This window comes from Triplophysa dalaica, chromosome 14 (assembly GCF_015846415.1).
Source record: "Triplophysa dalaica isolate WHDGS20190420 chromosome 14, ASM1584641v1, whole genome shotgun sequence".
Lineage (NCBI taxonomy): Eukaryota > Metazoa > Chordata > Actinopteri > Cypriniformes > Nemacheilidae > Triplophysa > Triplophysa dalaica.
The window spans coordinates 12794895-12816222 of NC_079555.1; the positions used below are offsets into that span (position 1 = coordinate 12794895).

At 37.8% G+C, this 21328-nt stretch overlaps 2 protein-coding genes across 2 annotated transcripts in view; both read left to right on the top strand.

Moving 5' to 3' along the window:
- LOC130435844 (uncharacterized) overlaps positions 1-21328 on the top strand; it is a 476195-nt gene that overhangs the window by 347738 nt on the left and 107129 nt on the right. The window lies entirely within an intron of this gene.
- Positions 4357-21328, top strand: part of dhx36 (DEAH (Asp-Glu-Ala-His) box polypeptide 36) — a 28888-nt gene continuing 11916 nt past the window's right edge. Inside the window, exons 1-15 of the mRNA XM_056766670.1 lie at positions 4357-4832; positions 5174-5313; positions 5721-5949; positions 6030-6068; positions 6230-6400; positions 6478-6557; positions 8503-8577; positions 9288-9454; positions 10511-10592; positions 10697-10840; positions 11207-11312; positions 15753-15840; positions 16312-16367; positions 16545-16609; positions 19944-20087. Of these exons, the coding sequence (XP_056622648.1) occupies positions 4551-4832; positions 5174-5313; positions 5721-5949; positions 6030-6068; positions 6230-6400; positions 6478-6557; positions 8503-8577; positions 9288-9454; positions 10511-10592; positions 10697-10840; positions 11207-11312; positions 15753-15840; positions 16312-16367; positions 16545-16609; positions 19944-20087 (1868 nt within the window). The 5' untranslated portion in view covers positions 4357-4550. The remainder of the gene's footprint in view (positions 4833-5173; positions 5314-5720; positions 5950-6029; positions 6069-6229; positions 6401-6477; positions 6558-8502; positions 8578-9287; positions 9455-10510; positions 10593-10696; positions 10841-11206; positions 11313-15752; positions 15841-16311; positions 16368-16544; positions 16610-19943; positions 20088-21328) is intronic.

Here is a 21328-nt window from a genome sequence, read left to right on the forward strand (position 1 = left end):
ATTTTCTTCATAGTTGTTTTATTCTTTATAGTAATTGTATTGTAAAAAGCCTATACAACCTAAAAGCCTATACAAAAAAGCAAGGTATACCATTAAGTGGCAGGTAAATATTTAGAGTAAAGGTTTTCTAGCAGGTCCACTTTTCAGCAGAGAGCTCAAATCCTGATCAAACTCATCTTTAACCTTCTAGTAATCCTGAAGACCATGGTTTGCCTGTTCAAGTGTGATTGATCAGGATTTAGGCAAAACTTTGCAGGACGGTGGACCTTTAAGCCAGAGTTGAGATCCCCAGTTTAAGAGTTTGTCAATACAGAAACTTCATTTAAAAAGAAAGAAAAAATTATAGGGGTGAATTTTTGTTGAAAGAAGGATATCTTTTTTAAGTACCTTAAATATTTTGGCACTACAGAACTTGCTGTCAGTATTTGATTTTGCGGATTTAATGGTGTGCTTTAAAGACGTTGATTATTTTTCCTTCATCTGGTTCCTCTTTGCACATGGAGAACACTGCAAATCCTAAGAGCTTCAGCCACGGGGTGTTGAAAAGACTTTGGGCACAGTAGACCTGCTCTTTACGGACATAAAAGCTCTCTTTCCTCTGTTTTTTACATCTCAGACAGAGCCGTTTGGAAGGCTGACACTCCCTCTGTTCCTCCTTCTCGCAAACAAGGCAAGTTCTTTAAAAGAGACTGACATTCAGATGATGTTTTAAAACAATTTACTATGAGGCACATCCAAAGCTATCAGGAGATTGCTGTGTAGAGAGCGAGCGGGTGGCTGCTAGGAATGGGTCTTTTGAATAAAAGGAGATTGACAGAGGTGGTGATTAAATGGTAAAAAGTGAGAACATGATGTTTCTCTAAAAATTTTTTTTTAAATGACATGCCATGCTGGCTAAGGGACAAGTTATATTCTCAAAGGTGAGGACACAAAGTGGAAGTGGAAGGTCTAAAATGGTCATTGGTTAGAGGATATGCACTCATTTAGATGTTCCGTGTTTTGACAGCATGTTGTCACCTTTGTGAAGTTTCTTTCTTTCTTTCCAACCCCAAACACCTTTTCAACAGGACAGACATGAACCAAAACACAATGTAACACATTCTTCACAGTCAAAGACACTGTCAAAGTCTGAGAGCTCCCTTATCTTGTTAATAATGTAAAAAGCACTACCCTGTGTCTGTGGAGTGGAAAGCTATACTTGAATGTGTTTAAAGCTGTTTGAGGATTGAATGTTAAACTGGTTAAACTGGTCAAACACATAAAACAATGGAAAAAGACGTTGCTCTTTCCATCCATTGGATGCTTTTTCCACTGATTTCATCCACTGCTTACTTTCCGTGTAGCAACTCTATAACATGAAACTATTATTATATAATATATAATTATTTAGATTTGTATAGTACTTTATCCCTTCCCTTTACTGTACATAAAGATGTGTTTGTGATACAATGTGAGAACAGAGCGTGGAAGCGTTAAAGATCTAATCCATATTTCATGGTTGGGTCTGGAAGCTTCTGCAGGACACACAGCTCTCCCGTCGCAGCGCCACAGGACTCTAATTATCTTCTTGCGCTCTGTTAAAACAGTGGCTGTTTCTCTCTTCCCTGTTAATCCCTGCCTCTGCTCCACTGCCTCTAAACAAGACACTAATGACAATGTGAGCAGAGGCCAATTACACTATAAGCATTAGGACAAGTGTCCTGAAGACTCCAGTGCTCGGAGGCAATAAACACACAACTCCTTTCGTTCATATACCATGTTTGCATCAGGAAACAAGGAGACAATAACCTCCCTTAGACTCGGGATTTAGCTGTAAAATGACGTCAGCGAAGGAGATGCAAAGTGAAGATAATTAATGTCTCTGGGTTTCGAGATGAGGAGGATTTGTCATGACATACTGTTCCAAACTGCTGGTTACTGTGTGGGAAAACTCATTAGCTCATTCTTTTTCTATAAGAAAATATAAAACAGTGTTTTGTTTCCTGAGGTGTACTTTTTTCTCCAAATGCCTTGCCTTGGAAAGCTTTAGTAATTGTCACGTCAAGCATATCCGATATAGAGGTTGTGGAAAAATACTTCTGTTTAATGCATTCTTTTAGGACAATCACATGGGTAATTGTTGCCACTGGCCAATAAATACAAAGATTATTAAAGTGATCTCTGTATTTATGGGATTAAAGTGAAAAATCTATTTTCATTTTAAACACGGTAGCAGTCTATATTTACAGTTACATTTAGGGATTTGGCAGACGCTTTTATCCAAAGCGACTTACATTGCTTTATTCTATACATTTTACATAGGTATTTGAAATCCCCTGGGATCGAACCCACCTTGCGTTGATAACGCAATGCTCTTACCACTGAGCTACAGGAATGCTGTATATGCTTCATGCTGTCTAGGGATTCTTTATAAAACTAAAGTTTTGATAAAGAAAAAGATGAGTTGAAGCAGATGTAAGCAAGATATACCCATTTAACATGTAAATTCTCTCAACAGTTAACAAAACTTCTCAGGTGTGTTGTAGGGTTAGTTAAAGATCGCGTATCACAGGCAGTTTTTGCCAATCTCATATTAATCTTGAGTGCCAATACAGTAGTATTGTATAGGTAGTTGCACTTAAGCTTTTTCTTGTCCTTATGTTTTTCCAATTGATTCCATTGTTTCCCAGACGCTTAAGCCGTTAAGCGTCTGCTAAATGACTAATGTATAATGTAAATGTATATATCTTCGAAGAGTATTTAGTTTGATGAAATTTAGAAACGAGAGATACAGGTGTACCATTATTTCCGGAGAAACACGAGCCACTAGAGGTGTGACTAGTGGGATGGAACTGCAGCAAGGGCAAGCCACACATCTTCACATTAATCCCTTCGTGTTTTGTACATTACACGACGATTGCCAACAAAAGACAGATGTATGATTTAGTTTGACTTACCTCGTGCAGTTCATGTCCGGCATATTTTAGCACTGGGACTGTGCCATCTATCAGTTTTAGACGATCTACAAATCAAGGGTTAAATCCACCGTTTATATAACATCCATCACTGAAATGCCGTGAACAAACAGACACACCTAAACATCACTCTCGCAAGAGTAATGAGCCCATCTTGACACAGCGCAGATAACCTTGATGGTAAGCGAATCGACACAGTGATGACAGAGGGATCCAGAATTATAAAAAACTTTCTGAAACAAGGTGGAGTCCTGGCGGAGTGTACAGTCTTAAATCGTATTATTATTGGAGATTCTTCCATTTGAAAAGCAGTGAGATTAGTAAACATAATTTACGTATAATCAAATCAATTAAAATGAATCAGAAAACAAAGTTTTTCACTATATTCTTCTTAAATATGCTTTTAATGTAAATGAATATCAAAATGATGATAAATTAAAATGTTCTTAGCTATATTATCATATATTCAATTGACAAATATATCTATCCTCATTTCAGCAATGATACCATGTCTTCTCTGTGTATTCTATATTTGAAGAGTTAATTTGCACAAAACAGATAACTCAAAATAAAAATAAAATCATGTTTTTTATTTTGAATTTCAGTTCATATTAATCAAACTGCAGTAGGGTTGTTTTGATTAAGTAATGCTAATTTTAAAAAAATTGGGCACCAGCTAACTTACACAATAAACACAATACAAATATGATATCATAATAACAAACAAAGTTATCTGTTTTTACAAATAAACCGTTCATTTTTCCTTATGCATTTTTATATGTAGGGGGATTTATTTTTTCCCGCAATTCTGCTTTGAAACAATGGAACACTACAAAAAAGCTATATAATAAATTTTAGTTGAATGTGTTTTTTTATTATATTGAACTCTAAAAGAGAGATACAGAGATGACATGATCACATATGATGTATAAATAAGCTTAACATTTTCATATGCATACAATGTGTGAATAGTATGTTCAATATCATCAGCATGGAACATGGAAATGGATTGAACAATATTAAAGTAAAAAAGAAAAGAGAGAAACAGAAAAAACAAACAAACATGAAGGTAAGACATTTAATTATACATCTGTATACAGAATACATAAATTGAAGTGCTTACAAACTGAAATCGTTTTGGGTGCTTATTTAATGAAAGTGAACTAGAATCCAGATACATCTTAAAATATTTAAGGAAGAACAGAAACATTGGTTTGTTATTGGAAAATTTACTCTTATGTATGTAAAATTTACAAAGAAAATTAATTTAATTCACGAATTTAATGTGCTTGAATGAAGTTTGTCCAAGTGACTGAAGCACAACCAGCCAGAACCAATCATATATTGCCACATCACAATAACGCGACTAAGCTTTAACTCATTTCGTCATACATGTGCGACGAGCAGGATGTTTGTACAAAAAAATGAATTAGATGCGTCCTGGCAACAAACGTTTTCTTATGTATAGGGCTTATGTGATTGCGTTTAAGCATCGCAACGACTAGAAAGCAGCGCCTATTTAATGCCTGTAGTGGAGTGATAAGCGTTTCTTGCTGTGAACGGTGCGGATTAGCTTCTGCCCCATTCACCGGCAGCATGAGTTACGGGAATGGTAACAGACGCGGGCGAAGAGGAGGAGGCGGAGGTGGAGGCAGACGGTTCGGCGATGGGTCCAGGTGGGATGCTGAGGCTGGATCCAGCGGAGGAGGATACCAAAGAAACTCTGAATGGGACTCAAAGGAAGATCGGGGACATGGAGGGGGACGAAGAGGAGGAGGCGGGCAAGGCAAACACCCTCCCCATCTAAAGGGTCGAGATATAGGGCTGTGGTATGCCAAATTTGGAGGCATTGGAAGATCCGAGGCAGAGAGAAACTCTGTGAGTAGTAGACAGAGTGTTGTTGAGATAAAATCATTACAACTTATGTCAAGTTTGTATTTCAATTTTTTTGGTTTGTCATAGTTTCAGTGTGTACATTTGTGCTTACTTTGGATTTGCTTCAGAAAAACTATGCAAACTGTAATTAAACAATGGGTCAATTCCATTAGGGCATTCTGAAAGAGAAAAAAAAAATGAAACCAATAGGAATATATTCAAATGTATCAAAGTCTATAGCCTGTGCAAACGTTTTATAGAAATGTGGCCATTTATTAGGAGTTTCAGGCTAATAATACATTATAATAAAGCAAAGAATATGGTTTCTTTCTTGTCATTTTTAGAGGGCTGTCGTTCAGATGGATGCATCACGTGAGCAGCACATCACTAGGTTATTGAACTCTGTCCAGAGAGATCCACACAGCGACTCCCTACCCTCCTCATCCAGAAACCGGAGTGTGAAGGAGGAGCCCGGCAGCCACAGGTTATTGCACATTAATACAATATTGTACGATTGACAGGATTTACCTAATTATCTTGAAAAACCTGGAAAATCAAGAAATTATAAAATCGCTTCAACAAGCAAACAAATTCCTATACATGTATGTCTTATTTATTTCAAAACATATTTAATTTGATAGGCTATGGCCACCTTTTTCATTAGTATTTTCACTGTTTTACTTTTTCAGTAATTTTACCGTTATAAATGTCTTACTTAAAGGTCCAGTGTGTATTTTTTATTTGGACGATCTTTTGAATGAAATGCAATTTAATCAACGTATCTACTATCTCTTCAGAGGTGTATAAAAGAAACCTACATAAAGAAGTGTTTCAAACCTTTAACTAGTTATCAATTCGAGCTGTGCATAATAGCAAGGTCTTCATTTACAGTTACTTTGATGGAGATCCTCCAGAATCTCAGAATAATCAGAGACTGCCAAAAACTGAGCTCAAGGAGGAGAAGCAGAATGAGTTGGAGACGAGTGTGAAAACTGGACTCAACTGTGAAAAGGATCTGCAGTACTTATGCCATTATGTTCAGCGTCAACCCTCCCTGGACGAGGAGCTCAAGAAAGATCTGCAGAAGAAAATTGATAACCAAAGATACCTCGATATGCTGGTGAGACATACAAAGACAGACAGACATTCGGTGGAGCTTTCCGTGTTAAATTGCTTTAATTTGGTACATGTCTTTTTCAGAAATTCAGAGAACAGCTGCCATCGTATGCAATGAAAGAGGTAATTGCCATTGCATTATCTATACAGCATAGATATGTGTATACATGCATACAATCTTCAGTTATGTGACATCAAACAAACATGCAACGTATTGAACCTTGAGCTAGTGAATTACGCTGGGAATGTTTCCGTTGAAGATCTTCTGTTGTCTTGGTCTGTAGGAGCTGGTAAGGCTGATTACTGAAAATCAGGTACTGGTGATCAGTGGAGAGACTGGCTGTGGGAAGACCACCCAGGTCACTCAGTTTATCTTGGATGACTATATTCAGAGGGGCATGGGCTCTCTGTGCAGGGTTGTCTGCACGCAGCCACGTCGAATCAGTGCCATATCAGTAAGTCTAAATACAGTCAACACTCGAGCAAAGATGAGGATCAAAAATGTATGTTAAGTGTATGTTCTTGTGTTTAGGTAGCAGAGAGAGTAGCTGCAGAGCGTGCAGAATCGGTAGGAGATGAGAAGTCTTGTGGGTATCAGATTCGTCTGCAGAGGTGAGTAAATTAGGTTTTAGGTCAAACTAAACATCGAGGTGAACGAAAGTTTCAATGGTGTTTTCTTATTCTTCGGCACATAAACCAAACCAGCTGTCCAGGACTAATACATAATGCCACAGATTTTTTTTTTAAACTTTACAGTCCAGTAGATTTTTGATCATTTTTTACTTGTGAAAAATATAAGATGTTGTCCTCGAACAGTCAACTTTTTTATTTAGGAAAATGTCGTTTTTATTTATGTAATGTGTATGTGAAGTCATTTTATTATAGTGTGGAAATCTGAGATGTAGTGAAGGTCCGCCTGTATATATTTAGTCTAGTCTAGCCTAGCGTTTTTATCTTGAGAGTGTTCAAGCGAGAGGAAAGTGGATTAAGGAGCGAGGTCACTGGAACATGTTGTGTCCGAGAGCAGATAATTGCCTCTCTTCTGAGGGAGAAGAGCTGAGAGAGAAGAGATTGAACTGATTAGAGCTTTACTGCCAAATATCTCCCAACTCTTCTTTTTTCCTCAGTTGCTTTTTCCATCTCCCTTTGTTCCATCTTGTCTTATTAGTGGTTCTTGCTAAAGGCAACATCACTATTAATATTCCTTTCACAGACACCAAGGTCAAATTTATAAAAATGAGTATAGATGACATACTGCTACCTTTTAGAATGCCAAGACATAATATTCCCATCGGGTGGATGTTACAGAAATGTATTTTTGGAGACAGGGTTCAAAAGTCATACAGCAAGTAATAACTGGATTAAACTGAATTATCGGATTGATGATCTTCCTCTTGCTGGTGTGTATTACATAGTTGATGTCCGAAACAAGCAAACTGTGCACTTTGGCACTTTGGCTTCCACCACAGTGAAAACCTGACCATCAGAGGTTTAAAAATGACCTTAATATTGTCAAATATACGTAGGACATTTAGGACAAAATATATAAAAAAATGAAATCAATATAGGTGGTGGAGTAAGGGAATTACCATTTGGTTCCCAACCTCGAAATCCCTCTTGATTTATTGTGCGACTATAGACATGTTAAGGATGCTGTCAGACTGAATTTGCCGCTCATCAGGTGTCTAAAACTCCCTTCACACACGTCACACCCTCAAGGAGAGAGACATCGGATGGTGATGGGGGGGGGGTGGAGAGGTGAATCAGTGGGGAATCTGTTGCTTCAGCAGAGCCCAGAGAGATGAAGTGATAATGTGAAAAGTGTGAATGGTGGTGAGAGACAGGGAGAGGTGAAATGAGCTGTTAATCTTGTCTTGCTGTGGTGAGTGAGTGAGCACTGGACTGAGAGAGAATGGTGGAAGGGATGATGGAGTGCGAGGAGGAGGGCAGTAGGATGTAGGATGCAGATGATACCTTCTTCAGGCCATGAGAGGTTAATATGTGCAGGGCCTCTTAGATTCTCTGTTAACCCCTCTTCCTCTTTTCTACATCATTCTAAAGCCTGTGGCAATCCCATATTTCTTTCCCTGTTGCCCTCATGCGATCGACTGTGTGTATGGGAGTAGATTGTTCCTAGTTTTATAAACGCTCATGAATTGCAAAATCATCCTTGGTAATGTAAAATAGGAAGTTGAAGTATTGATACAGGCCTTTCTGTTCGATTTACTTTTTCATTTAGGAAGAACTGTTCATTTCTGCTTTTATTCTACATTATAATCATAATACAAATGTGTGTATTCTAATGTGTTTTGTAAAGTTTTAGGCATCATTGAAATGTTTTTTGATTATTAGAAGTTGTTCGTCCGAGCGCTTTCCGATCCTTTCTCTTCTATATTAGACAAAGCAGGAAAGTCATTTTTCTGTGAAATGTTTATATAGAAGAATAAACTCTATTAACAGGATTGCTGTTGTATTTCACTGTAATATTTCAACTGAATTCATTTATACTATGTTTTTCTCTCCACTTCTCTTCCCACTCTCTGGCTCGACTTTTCAGCCGGTTGCCACGGAAACAAGGCTCCGTGTTGTATTGTACGACGGGCATTATTCTTCAATGGCTCCGCTCGGATCCGTAAGTGTTTAACGTCCCCTTTCTTCACACCTTTCCGATCTGCTCTTTTATTTCCACCTGTTCCATCCGCTATCTGTGTGCCGTGGCTTTTTTAAACCAAGTAAGAGGTGGTAGTGTTTAAATAGCCCTCAGCAGGTGCACGACCTGCTCACATACACTTATGCATACTCGAAGCAGTGTTACACCTACAATAGCACACACATCCAATATCATTAACTGACATTAAATCTGCTTCAACGAAAAAGTGCTTCTTAGCTTGACTCAACCACTCAGACAGCTTCCAGTCCAGCCCACATAGAGAAAACATTATTCACTGTTGTTGCTTTCTTCTTTGATCTCTTCTGCTGAAATATTCGTACACAGAAAACACTGAAAGGGATCTGAATGCTGTTTCTTAGGTTACGTTCACACCGTGAGAACTGTATTTACCAACAGGTGTGACTCTGGAATCACTCTGTTTATGCAACAGTTATACAACAACCTGTTCTCTTGATAGCTGTGAATAACTTTTGTAACCATGGTGATACTGAGTAACGCTGCGTGCCCAACAGGGCAGTCCATTTTTTTCCAGTTGTTTGCATTGGGTGTGTTGTGTTTTTAAAACGTGCTGTGTAAACATTGCCCTACATTTTTCAGACTTTCTGTCCTAATTCTGTCATTTAATGCAATGCAATGTCTGTCCAATTCTAAAGTGTTGTGTATTTGGTCAGGTATCTCTCCAGTATAAGTCATCTGGTCCTGGATGAGGTTCACGAGAGGAGTCTTCAGTCAGATGTTCTTCTCAATATCGTGAAAGACCTGTTACGTACTCGGGAAGACCTCAAAATAGTCCTCATGAGTGCCACGCTCAATGCTGAAAAATTCAGCAGATATTTCGGTACGAAAATTTAAGGAATGCAAGTAAATGATCTTAATAGACTTTGCACAGTATTATTGAGAAGATCCGGGCAATTCCACGCAAATGTCAACCTTACCATGATACCGTTTTTAATAAAGGTTTTAAAGTGATAGTTCAACCCCAAAATAAAAATTATTTCACCATTTATTCACCCTGTTGTTGTTTAGAACCTGTTTGATTTTCTATCTTACCCAGAACACAGAAGAAGATATTTTGAAGAATGTTGTTTCCTGGCCCCCATAGACTTGCATTGGTTTTGTTTCCATACAATAGAAGTGAATGGCGGCCAGTGCTGTTCTTCAAAAAAATATCATCATTTTTGTGCACTGCGAAGAAAGAAAGTCATACAGGATTAAAAATGACAACAGGGAAAGTAAATGATGACAGAACTTTTGGGTTAACTATCACTTTAACTAAACTGATACCATATATGTAAGCATTTGGTGGTTTAACTACCTATGTGAAGTCTCAAAGTTTTCAAAGCATTTTTTAATTTTAAAGCAAGATTTCCCATAGTCCGGTTAATGCCGCTTTAAATGGGAACATGAAAATCCTATTATGAGTTACCCTATCCATTTGTTGGGTATTATTGCTTCTGCTTTATGCATTTCATGCAAGTATTTAGTCTCTCAAAAACTTGTATTTTTTTGTTTGTTTCCCTTTTTTTAAAACAGAAAACTTGTGCACAGACTGATATCGTTCTAAATCTGCAGTAAAATATAGAAAGATGGTTCAATATATTTGTGACAAATACATTCTCTGAGGGTTTATGTCACATCCATATAACACTAGAATTGGACAACTATGTGTGTGAGATCTTGTGGAGCTGTAAAATGTAACCGACTATTAAAACTCTCCGTACTACTCAAAAGAACACAATAGGACAGGACTTAGCATAGCGCTAATGACCGGAATAATAGCTTTAGCTTTCAAAGGCAAGAGTCGGATCATGAACAATGAGAATCCAACCATGTAATAAGTTACAAGCACTGACTAGGAATCACTGAGTCTTTTCTTCACCTCTTTTTTGTACAGATAACTGTCCCATGGTTCATATTCCTGGATACACATACCCAGTGGAAGAGTTGTTACTGGAGGATGTGGTGGAAATGTTAAGGTAAAATTGTTCCAAAACATTTTGGTCAAATTGTCAGAAGAAGAGGCAGGACAACAGATGGATTTCATGCTTAAAGGGTCTAACTTTTAATCAACGTTTTACAGATTCAAGCCACTGCACCGACGGGAGCACAGACCTCGACCCAGAAGAGGATTTATGCACGGCCAGAATGTACGGCAGGAGAAAGAGCAGAAAGATGCTGAATACCGCGAGAGCTGGCCCTGCTACACCCGCACGCTCAGAGAGCGGTCAGTCATTATCTCTCAACTTCTCACTGTGTTCCGTACATTGTGTATTCTTATGGACACTCTTGTATCTGTACGTAATCTACCATAAAATAAATCTCGCTCTTCCAACTGTACCTGACAGTCATTAAAGGAAATGGTCTGTTTAATGAATAATATTATTGTGAGGCATTCAATTCACAAACCTGTGCGCATCCACTATGACAAAGTAATTTAGTGCGGTTTAAAAATAGTTCTCGTCGCGATGACGTAAGACTGCATTAACGTTTATCTTTTAGATATCAAGGTGACTTTGGCCGCATGAGCATAAATAGCAGCGCTCGTATTGAGTCACCATTTTGAGAAATGATGTAGCGTTTTGATTGGCAGGTATTCAGACAGCACCATCGACGCATTGGAGATGATGGATGATGATGACAAGATCAATCTGGAGCTTATCGTGGCATTGATCCGGCATATCGTGAGGAACGAGGATGTGAGTCCTTCACGCCTGGGTGCTTTTGTGTGTACGCGTGTGTCTGTGTGTGACTTGGCCAAAGCAGGAACAGATGGTGGGCCTAGGAAAGCAAAACATGTTGGCATGAAATGAGTGCTAATGGGACTGCTTAATAGACCCTCTTCTCTCCGTTTCTCTTATCTTTACTTTTCTGAACTGCATTTCCCATACTTCTCTTAAAACCTTTGGGATTTGTTTCTCTCTGCGGCTCTTTTATGTTGAAGAATACAGCTATGTGTGTCGCATGATTGCAGCGATGTGTCATAGAGGGTGAGATAAAAGGCATCAAACAGTCTCAGGTTCTGTCTGGTTATCTTTCCCTTTCAAGGCAACATTCATTCCTTGTCCGTACCACTATGTGTTCTTGCTTAAAAGGCTTATAAGTCATATGCTCATATATTTATGTAAGGGGAACCTTAAATAATCATTTTTTATGCTTTTTATTTCCCATACAATTAGTCCATGTTTTTTGCACCAGAGCAGTAACAGTTTGTTTGTTTATGAAGGGTCCATCATTTTTATGGTGGGTTTATTTTAAGTGATAGAGACAGAATATAAAAAAAAATGAGGAAAATATGTTATATGAAGGTTATAAATTGATTTGCATTTCAGTCAGTGAAATAAATATTTGATCCCCTAGAAAAAATAACTTCATACTTGGTGGATAAACCCTTGTTGGCACACTGCAAAAAATAACTTTCTTGCTTAGACTTTTTTTCTCGTTTTCCAGTAAACATGTCTGAACATTCTTGAATTAAGAAGCATTTTCTTGATGAGCAGAAAAATCTGAATATGAAATTTTAGTGAATTTGTGCTTCAAACAAGCTAAAAAATCTTTTTAACTCTATTCCAAATTACTTTTCTTACCCCATTGGCAGATTTTTTTGCTTGTTTTAAGCACAAATTCACTGAAATTTCATAAGTAAGAAAGTCAATTTTTGCAGTGCAAGCACAGTAGACATTACTGATAGTTGGTCAAGAGGTTTGCAGATTTGTCAGGATACATTTTAGTCCACTGGCCTTCTTGGGCAGGAGGACCTTGCGGGTCCTTCAAGATTTTAATCTTTTGTGGCATAGGTTGTTACCTATGGTTTGCTTGCTAACATGGTCCCGACTGTCTTGAAATCATTAACAAGCTTCTTCAGTGTAGCTCTGGGTTGATCTTTAACTTTTCTCATGATCATCTTTACTCCATTGTGGAAATCTTGCAGGGAGCTCCAGACAAAGGGCAATTGATAGTTATTTAGTATTGCTTCTATTTCCAAATAATCGCACCGGGGTAATTCCAGCGTTATTGACGTGACATTTTGCGTTATGGACAACACATAAAAATGCTCCGAGAATGAATTTGTTATGATTATATTGAACTATCTGTTTATATTTTACTGAATCAAAAAATGTTGGTCTTTAAAAAAAATATATACAAAAAAGGGAAATAAACATCCGTTATGGATCTGACAAAAAAGGTCGCGGTTTTGGGAGACGATAAACTTTGTAAGATTTCTGTGAAATAAAATGCACAATCTTGAAGCAATAATACCCAATGAATGGAGAAGGGATGACCCTTTATAGAACATAAGATAGTTACTTTACATATTCCTCATAAATGGACACATGAAAATGAATATAGTGTTATGGATGTGACAATCCTGAAAATGGCACTTACCTGACTCTAAAAATGAAACAAATTCATTTACAAATTTGAAGAGAGATCTCACATGGGTATTTGAACCACCAAATGTTAAAATCTGTGCTGTTGCCATAGTAAAAAACGCTGTTTTTTTGTGGTCAGGTTGACATTTTCAAAGAATTGCCCACCAACAGTTGTCTCCTTCTCACCAAGCTTTTTTCTGTGATCTATTCAAGGTTTGTGCAGGTCTACAATCTTGTCCATGACATCCTTTAAAACCTATTTGATTTATACTATGGGGGTGGGGATGTTGAAATGGAAGATAACGATTCTGTTGGCAGGCATCTTTTATATACATAACAAGCTGCTTTAGGAGTACTTCCTTAAAGTGACAGAACTAATCTGTGGTCCATATAGGCACATTACCAATCTGTGGAGCCAGAATTCTTGCTAGTTGATAGGGGATCACATACATATTTCACTGACTGAAATGCAAATCAATTTATAACCTTTATATAAAATATGTTTTATATTCTGTCTCTATCAGTTAAAATAAACCTACCATAAAAATTATAGAGCCTTCATTTCTTTGTAAGCAGGCAAACTTACAAAATCAGCAGGGGATCAAATCATTATTTCCCTCACTGTATTTTTTGTTTCTGGCCCCATTCCAAATGTTGTCCCATGCCCTTGTAGTTTTTATTTGAGTGCACACTGGGGTGACGTCAGCCGATGAAGACCCATGGGGCTATAGTCAGCAAGTCCTTGAGGCTGTAGAAAGGGTATTTACTGTATAATAGCAATCCATAGGGACAAAGCTTAAGGAATTCTGTCATCATTTATTCACCCTCATGTGGTTCAAAATGTGTGAATGACTCTCTCTTCTGTGGAGCACTAAAAGAAGTTCATTTGTCCATACAATGTTAGTCAAAATGGTCTGGTGTTGTTTGTTTACCAATATTCTTCAAAATATATACAGATTATCGCAACTAAACGTCATTTATAGTTTGGTCTAAAGCTTTTTTCAAAAATAAATTAACCTGAGCTAAGCTACAGAAATAGTTTAGAGTCCTAGTGAGATAAAAAATGACAATTAAATTTTCCTTGAAATATTGCAGTTTATTATAAAAAAATCTATCAATGTGGGTCATTCACTTTTTAAAATTCATCTGCCCTCATAGTCTTCAGTTAAAATCTCAAAATGCACTTCCGCCCTCTATGGACTATATCCATCTTAAATGACATATTTCGACTCAAGTTATTCAAAACCTGTATTGATGATGAAAACAGAGAAAGATATTTGGAAGAATGCTTGTAACCAAACAGTTCTTGGGCACCATTGATTACCATACTAAGAAAAAAAACTATGTAAGACAAAGGTGTCCACGATCTGTTTGGTTACAAGCATTCTTCCAAATATCATCATAACAAAGAACTTTATGCAGATTTGAAACCACTTGAGTGATGACAGAATTTTAATTTTGGGGTGAATTGTTGCTTTTACAAATACCAAGACTGTTTCAACTGGACGTCAGACCGTGCTCATACTGAAAAAAGTAGGGGCAGAACCTAAGATCCATTATAGAAGAGTTACAGTGCGTTTATTGGCCATGACCTGTCAGATACAGCATTATAGCTTGTCTTTTAGAGGAGGAGGATGGTGATTGGCTAATTAAAGAGTCATGGCATGACATTTTACACAGAGGATCAGAAGCAGTTTTAATGAATGTGTTCACTGAAGATTTCGCGCCCTCATTGACTTGACTGTCTTTTTATATTCCTTATTCCTTGAAGTCTGACTTGTACTGTCCGTCTTAGTAAAAGGGCCTTGTGTGAATGAATCACAGTGCTTACATATAAGGCAAATAACTTTCTATTTAGAACATACCCATACTTCAGTGTCTCTGCTTACGGTTCTTTGCCTGGGGGAGATGAAGAGATTTTCATATAAATGAGTGCTTGCGTCATCAGTGTCACAGTCTCGGACGTCACAGCGGAACAGTGAGATTAAGCAGTGTTAATTAAACATAACATCTGGGGATGCTGGGTGTTTTGATGTCAAGGTTTAGTGTGCATTACACAGAGGAATCTAGGTCACAGGATGCTGTGAAACTCCTGTGCATGCATACATAGCAAAAGTAAGTCCACTGTTTAATTTGTCATGTAGCCTTGATGTGACGTTGCCGGGCTGTTAAATATAGAACCGGGGCTGTCTGGGGACACTTCATATTTTATCTGCCTCCTCCCCTCCGTCGACACGCTGCATTTTTATGAGGTTAAAATCCTCCGATTGCTTCTGCTGGATTTAATTCACTTTTATCTGGATTTGATGGGTGACTCAATTTTTAGGATATAAATTGGCCCTTGAGAGCATAGCTTGGCAAGGCAGTTTGATTTAGGAGCTGTCAAAAACTTGCACAGTGACGTGAACTGAAAACGTTTCAGTTTGATGTGTCTGTGCACATTGTTTTCTTTGTGTGCGATACACGTGGTCTGGATTGTGTAATTTGACAATCTCGTTTCTCAGTCTTCTCTGTTGTTTACAGTCCTTTCACTGCTCTCATTGCCATTTGAAGAGTTGTTAAAAAATACTGTGTGTGTTGATAACCTGTGAAAGTCATGCCATGAAAAGTAAAGCCTTGTCTTTTTAACTGAACCAAATCCCAAACACTCGACTCCATCTCTCTGTTCTGGTGCATAAATAGGAATCCTACTTTGACAGGTTTTCTAACCTGTTTTTATAGTCCACCACTGTGTGAATCTGCATTTAGATGCCGTTTTTTTTCCAGAATGGAGCAATTCTAGTATTCTTGCCTGGCTGGGACAACATCAGCACCCTGAATGATCTGCTTATGGCTGACCAGATGTTTAAATCAGGTAGATAGTCTAATACACTTGTGCTTATACAGAATTCGAAATAACAAATAAATTCATGTCATGTACACGTATTGCTGTTGTATTGCTCAAAGTGAATATGAACTTGTTGTCTTTGCAGTATTTGTAGTCTGAAAAAGTACAGAGTATTCTGTTATTTTGACCTGTTTCTCCAGTTTTCATTTTCTACAATTAAAAAAAATAGAAACAATGCTTTTTTTGGGAGAAATATTGTTAGTAGTTCACAGAATGAAACAAAAAGAATCCTTTTACCTAAACACGTACATATACATAGTAAATTCGGAAAAAACTGAATATGTATTTCAATTAAATAATGCAACATCTAATTTTGGATTAAGAATATTAAAAGCTGGTTGTTTCTCAATTCACCTTTATAAAGCAGAAAAACAGCAAATGCAAGAAGACAGCAGCCGCAGCCTGTGATCTGACTTTCTTGTATCTCGTTTCTTTCAGACAGATTTAAAATAATCCCCCTTCACTCTTTGATGCCCACGGTGTCTCAGACTCAGGTGAGTGTAGACAGCTGCGGCAAGCTCTCTGCCTTCTACTGCTGCTTTCAAATGTGATATTGGCCTCCCATCTGCCTGCACTGAATTCAATTCTCTGTGCCCTGTATCCAGTCCCTCTAACCATCAATAGTGCTATTATGTTCATGAATGACACTTTGCTTCTCTCTCTCCCCTCAGGTGTTCAAAAAGCCGCCTCCAGGAGTTCGCAAGATTGTGATCGCGACCAACATCGCAGAAACCAGGTTCGTGTGCTTGGATGTGTTGAAACTGTACTAGTGGGATGCACGTCAAGATTCACATAAGCATTTGTACGTTTTGGGCCGTAATGATGGTTAACTCTTTCCCCGCCGGCCTTTTCGTTTTATAAAGTTGCCAGTCAGCGGCAGCATTTTGTTCACTAAAATGTGATGGCTCTCAGTACATTTTCTCTAATGAGTATATGGACAAATAATATATCAAATGAAAAAACAGAGTGTCTGCTTTTAAAGAAAACAAACCATATTTTTCTATCTTCATTTTTTATTACCTCTTAAATGTGGCGTAGATTTCTACAAAAATTCATCATATGATTAAACAGCTGAGATAATTAGCTTTTTTGTCAAAGGCTCCGCCCACATTAGACAACACATTGTTGTTGCCAATCTAGCTAGCTTCATCAGTATGCACAAGTTGAAGCCGTATTATCAGGCTTTTCTGCCATTTTAATAATTTTGTTAATATTTTAAACAGTTGTTAATATCCAAACTCTGTTTTGATGTTGAACATGTATTTGCTACAGAGTTATAAAAGAGATTCTGTTGTAGATTTATCTAACAGTAGTGTTTTCATGAGGTTATAAACCTTTTGATCTGAATGTAAATGAAGTGTAAATGTTTAAGTGTATTTGTGCCAAGATATTAAAGGCACACAATGCAAGATTTTCAATGAATGTTTCCAAACACAACATTCAAACTTGGACTTTCCTTAGGGTTGAAACGGCTTCTATAACAAGCTTTGTCTGCCTGGGGTCTTGCCTCTGGATAGACCGTTTAACTTCCGGTTTGCGTTTAGCTAGTGTCTAATAATATAACATGGTAACAGAGTCTAATTTCAAAATATTGGAGAGACAAGTTTAGCCAAGTAACTGTTCTTTTTCGCGTTTGTTACCAGAAATAGTTTACAGGCACACTGTTGTTTGTGAATGTGTACCGGAAGTTTAAGCAGAGGTAACACGCTATTTCATGCATTCTGACTGCTTTACATGGTTAAATGTGCTGGCTTCTCAAGATTAGCAAAGTCAACTTGTCAAAAAATAAGTTGAACGTATGACGTAAAATTTCTGTGCTTGAAATCACTTCGCCAGGGTTCGTACAGGTGTCGGAAACTTTTTTTATCGAACATGGATGCCCGTTTTGTAACAAGGGTTCTCAGTACCTTATTGGACAATTCTCCCAGATATGAACGCCCACGCGTCATCCAGCGAGCGAAAGAGCACACCCACATGCGAGCATGAGGAGAAAGAGCTGAATGAAAATAAATTAAAATATTTTTAGATTACAATGTTTCTGTAGATGCAGGCTTCATCACACACCTAGGGCCCTATCTTGCACCCAGCGCAATTGACGTTGTACACCGACGCATGTGTCATTCCTATTTTGCACCCGCGCAGAGCGCGCTTTTCCCTCCACAGAAGCACGTCGCTAAACTAGTGAATGAACTTGCGCTCCCGGGGCGGTTCAGCGCAAAAAAGGAGGCGTGTTCCGGCGCAAACAATCCCTGGTGCTATTTTGCTGTTCCATTAAACAATTGCGCCACTGACCACAAAAAACCTAGTCTAAAGTCAGTGGCGCGTTGCGCGTTGTTCATTATGCTATTTTAAGGGCGCATGCTTGACCATAATGTATAGCGTGCACAACGCGCATTCACTTTGATCATGTAATCTACACAGATGCAACAGTTATTTTTGCATATCATAAATTGTTAAACTAAAAAAATATTAACACATGAGATGACGGAATTCATTGTGGTGTGCCACGAAGATGTGAACAAATATGCATAAATCTATCTTACAAATTATTCAGGCTAATTGTAGTAATTAAGGATCAGACCTGTTTGCCCAATAGTGGCAATAAGACATATATGTATATAAGGACATCTGACAAATTGGTTTGTCCGTCAAGAACCAGGAAAAAAAATCGACTGAAAAACTGAAAAAACTGAAAGACTGAAAAAAAAGACTGTGAAATCACCTTTACCATAATGTAAGTACATTAAAAACCTTCAACTTACCAGTTAAGTTGAGCATGCTCATATTTTTGCGCCTGGTAAATACGCCATAATAGCAATCCATAATGGAACTTGCGCACCTGCTTTTAAAGGGAATGTTGGATGACGCTCTGATTGGTTTATTTCACGTTACGCCCAAACCACACCTATGAATAATGAAGCTACTTCAGACCAACCCATTTTAGATTTGCGCCGGGCGCAAGAGCCATTTATCCCGCCGGGAAAATAGCAACAGCGCCGAGACCCGCCCACAAAGTTACTTGCGCTTCGCGCTTTGACACTTGCGTTTCAGATCGTTAAAATAGGGCCCCTAGTGTATTATAAATTATGAGTGATAGGATTCATGTTGTATGTGTCCATGCTTTAAAATTCTGCATAGTCTGGCTTTAAAGGAACAGTCTGGAGATTTTGTCAGCATCTAGCGATTAGGTTGCGACATGCACCGTTTTGTATAGATAGAGATGGCTAATTTTTAAGGTTATAAAACTCATAACTCCTCATTATGTAAGGTCTTTATACACCTCTGAAGACATGGTTATGAATATTTTATTGTACCTTTGATTGATTTCATTACAAAACAGATATTTTATTTAAAAAATGTGTTTTTAAAATTGATGACACAGACTGAATAGTGAAGAAAAGGGTTGCCAGAAAATATGCCCGATTATACGGGACCTACTTCAATACTGTTTGAAAAGCACCTGACACTTAAAATCGTAGATTAAACTTGTCCAAATTCTAGGCAAATTCTTTTCATCTACACTGTGACAAATGTGGATTTGTTTTTTAGCATCTTCAATCACATCACAGTTCTTATAGTTATATGTTCAAAATTCCTCTAGACAATGTCTTATTCCAAAGTTTTACGTTTTTTTTTAAGAAATTGAAAATACATATGAAGAATGGTGGTAAACTTTTGAATAGTAGTTTAACTATAGCCTACGATTATAAAAAGGTTTATACAGAATTGAAATACATGGACAACTCTATTTAAAGTATCTGTGGCGTACTGTTGCTTATAAACAATCACAGCACCATTTACAGTACTCTGACATTGAAATATTGCAATGGAAATAGTATAACCACAAGTAATTTGTTAATATAACACCAGTGTAATAGAATTGTTTATTAATTGTGTGTAAAATATATAACATTGTAGACATTGTTTACACAAACTATGCTATGTGTGACCAGTGACGTGATTTTTATTAAGACATTGTCGGCACGCTTTTTATTTGAGGTATTACTCTACTGGAGCGTCACCATCGGTACGCTGTGATATTTGTCAAACTGTCTTCACTTGTCTTTCAGCATCACGATAGATGATGTCGTGTACGTGATCGACGGAGGGAAGATTAAAGAAACTCATTTTGACACGCAGAACAACATCAGCACCATGACTGCAGAGTGGGTGAGCTTAGCCAACGCCAAACAGAGGAAGGGCCGCGCTGGCAGGTACAAATCACTCTCCCTCACTCTCATTTATGTGTTATTCCCTCTATATATCAGCAGCTCATCCTCAATCCATTCACAAGTATCAAATCCAATCTCAGTCGGAGGAACTGAACCCTTTGGAATGTCAAATCATTAGAATATACAGTATGTGCTTCTCCCACAGGTAGAAAAGGAATGCAATGGGATGAAGAGATTCATTTCAATCCATTTTTCCACAATGTATCACTGGCTTTGGTTTGACCCTTTTTCCACCGGTTTTTAAAGAACTATCTTTAAAGAAGAGTGGACAATTGATTTTGGTCGATTCATTTACAAAAAATATATTTAAAAGATGAACACAATTTACAATACGCCCGGACGTGTTTTTATCTGATCTTCATTTTAGTGCTCATCTGCTGTCATTCATTTGATGAATTAATAAGTATCATTAATGAATGTGAACGAATGAATGGATTTTTTTATGTCCCTGAGCCCGGTTTACCCCCCCCTCTTTTCTCCTCTCATTCTTAAGTTTTCTTTCATTCATTTTACACTAGTATAAGTTTATTCATGAAGGTCAGTCCTCACCTGTGAGGTTCCTTTGTGCTCTTTCAAGGTTTCACTGCATTTCGGTTGTTACCTTGAATTTCTCAGTCATTTGATAGGAAACGTACACGCAAAGATTCTCTCACAGAAACATTACTCGTTTCTCTTTCTTTTTAAGGAAAAATATTGTTTTTCTACTTTCTAGATGATGCATCTATCATCTGTGAAATATGTTTGTGATGATGTTTGGTTTGTAGTTATATGGCAGACTAACATCTTCAGGTGTGTGTGTAGCATTTACGTCAGGCGTCTACGTGTTCCGGGTTAAATTGGCACAGTGACTCATGCTTTTTAGACACTGAGTGAGAGAGTAGAGAAACGTTTGTGTGTGTGTGTGTGTGTAGTTTAGACAGAGGGAGATAATAAGTAAGCGACTAGATTCGCTTTTAAATAAATCTGCCCCGCTGCTCAGCACAGGCTCTGACACACCATTTCAATTTCACACTAGTTCACGCAACCATTCAAATGTACACCGACTCTCTCATTGTGCCTGGCACACACTGTCATACACACACACACACCGCCCCGTTGCCACGGTAACGCTATAGTGGTGCTATATTAATGGAAAAGCAAATTGACTTTCACATCAGCTAGCTTTGTCTGGTCTTGCGTCGCTAGAGTGTGAGTTCGATAGAAAGTGTGATCTACATTGCAGC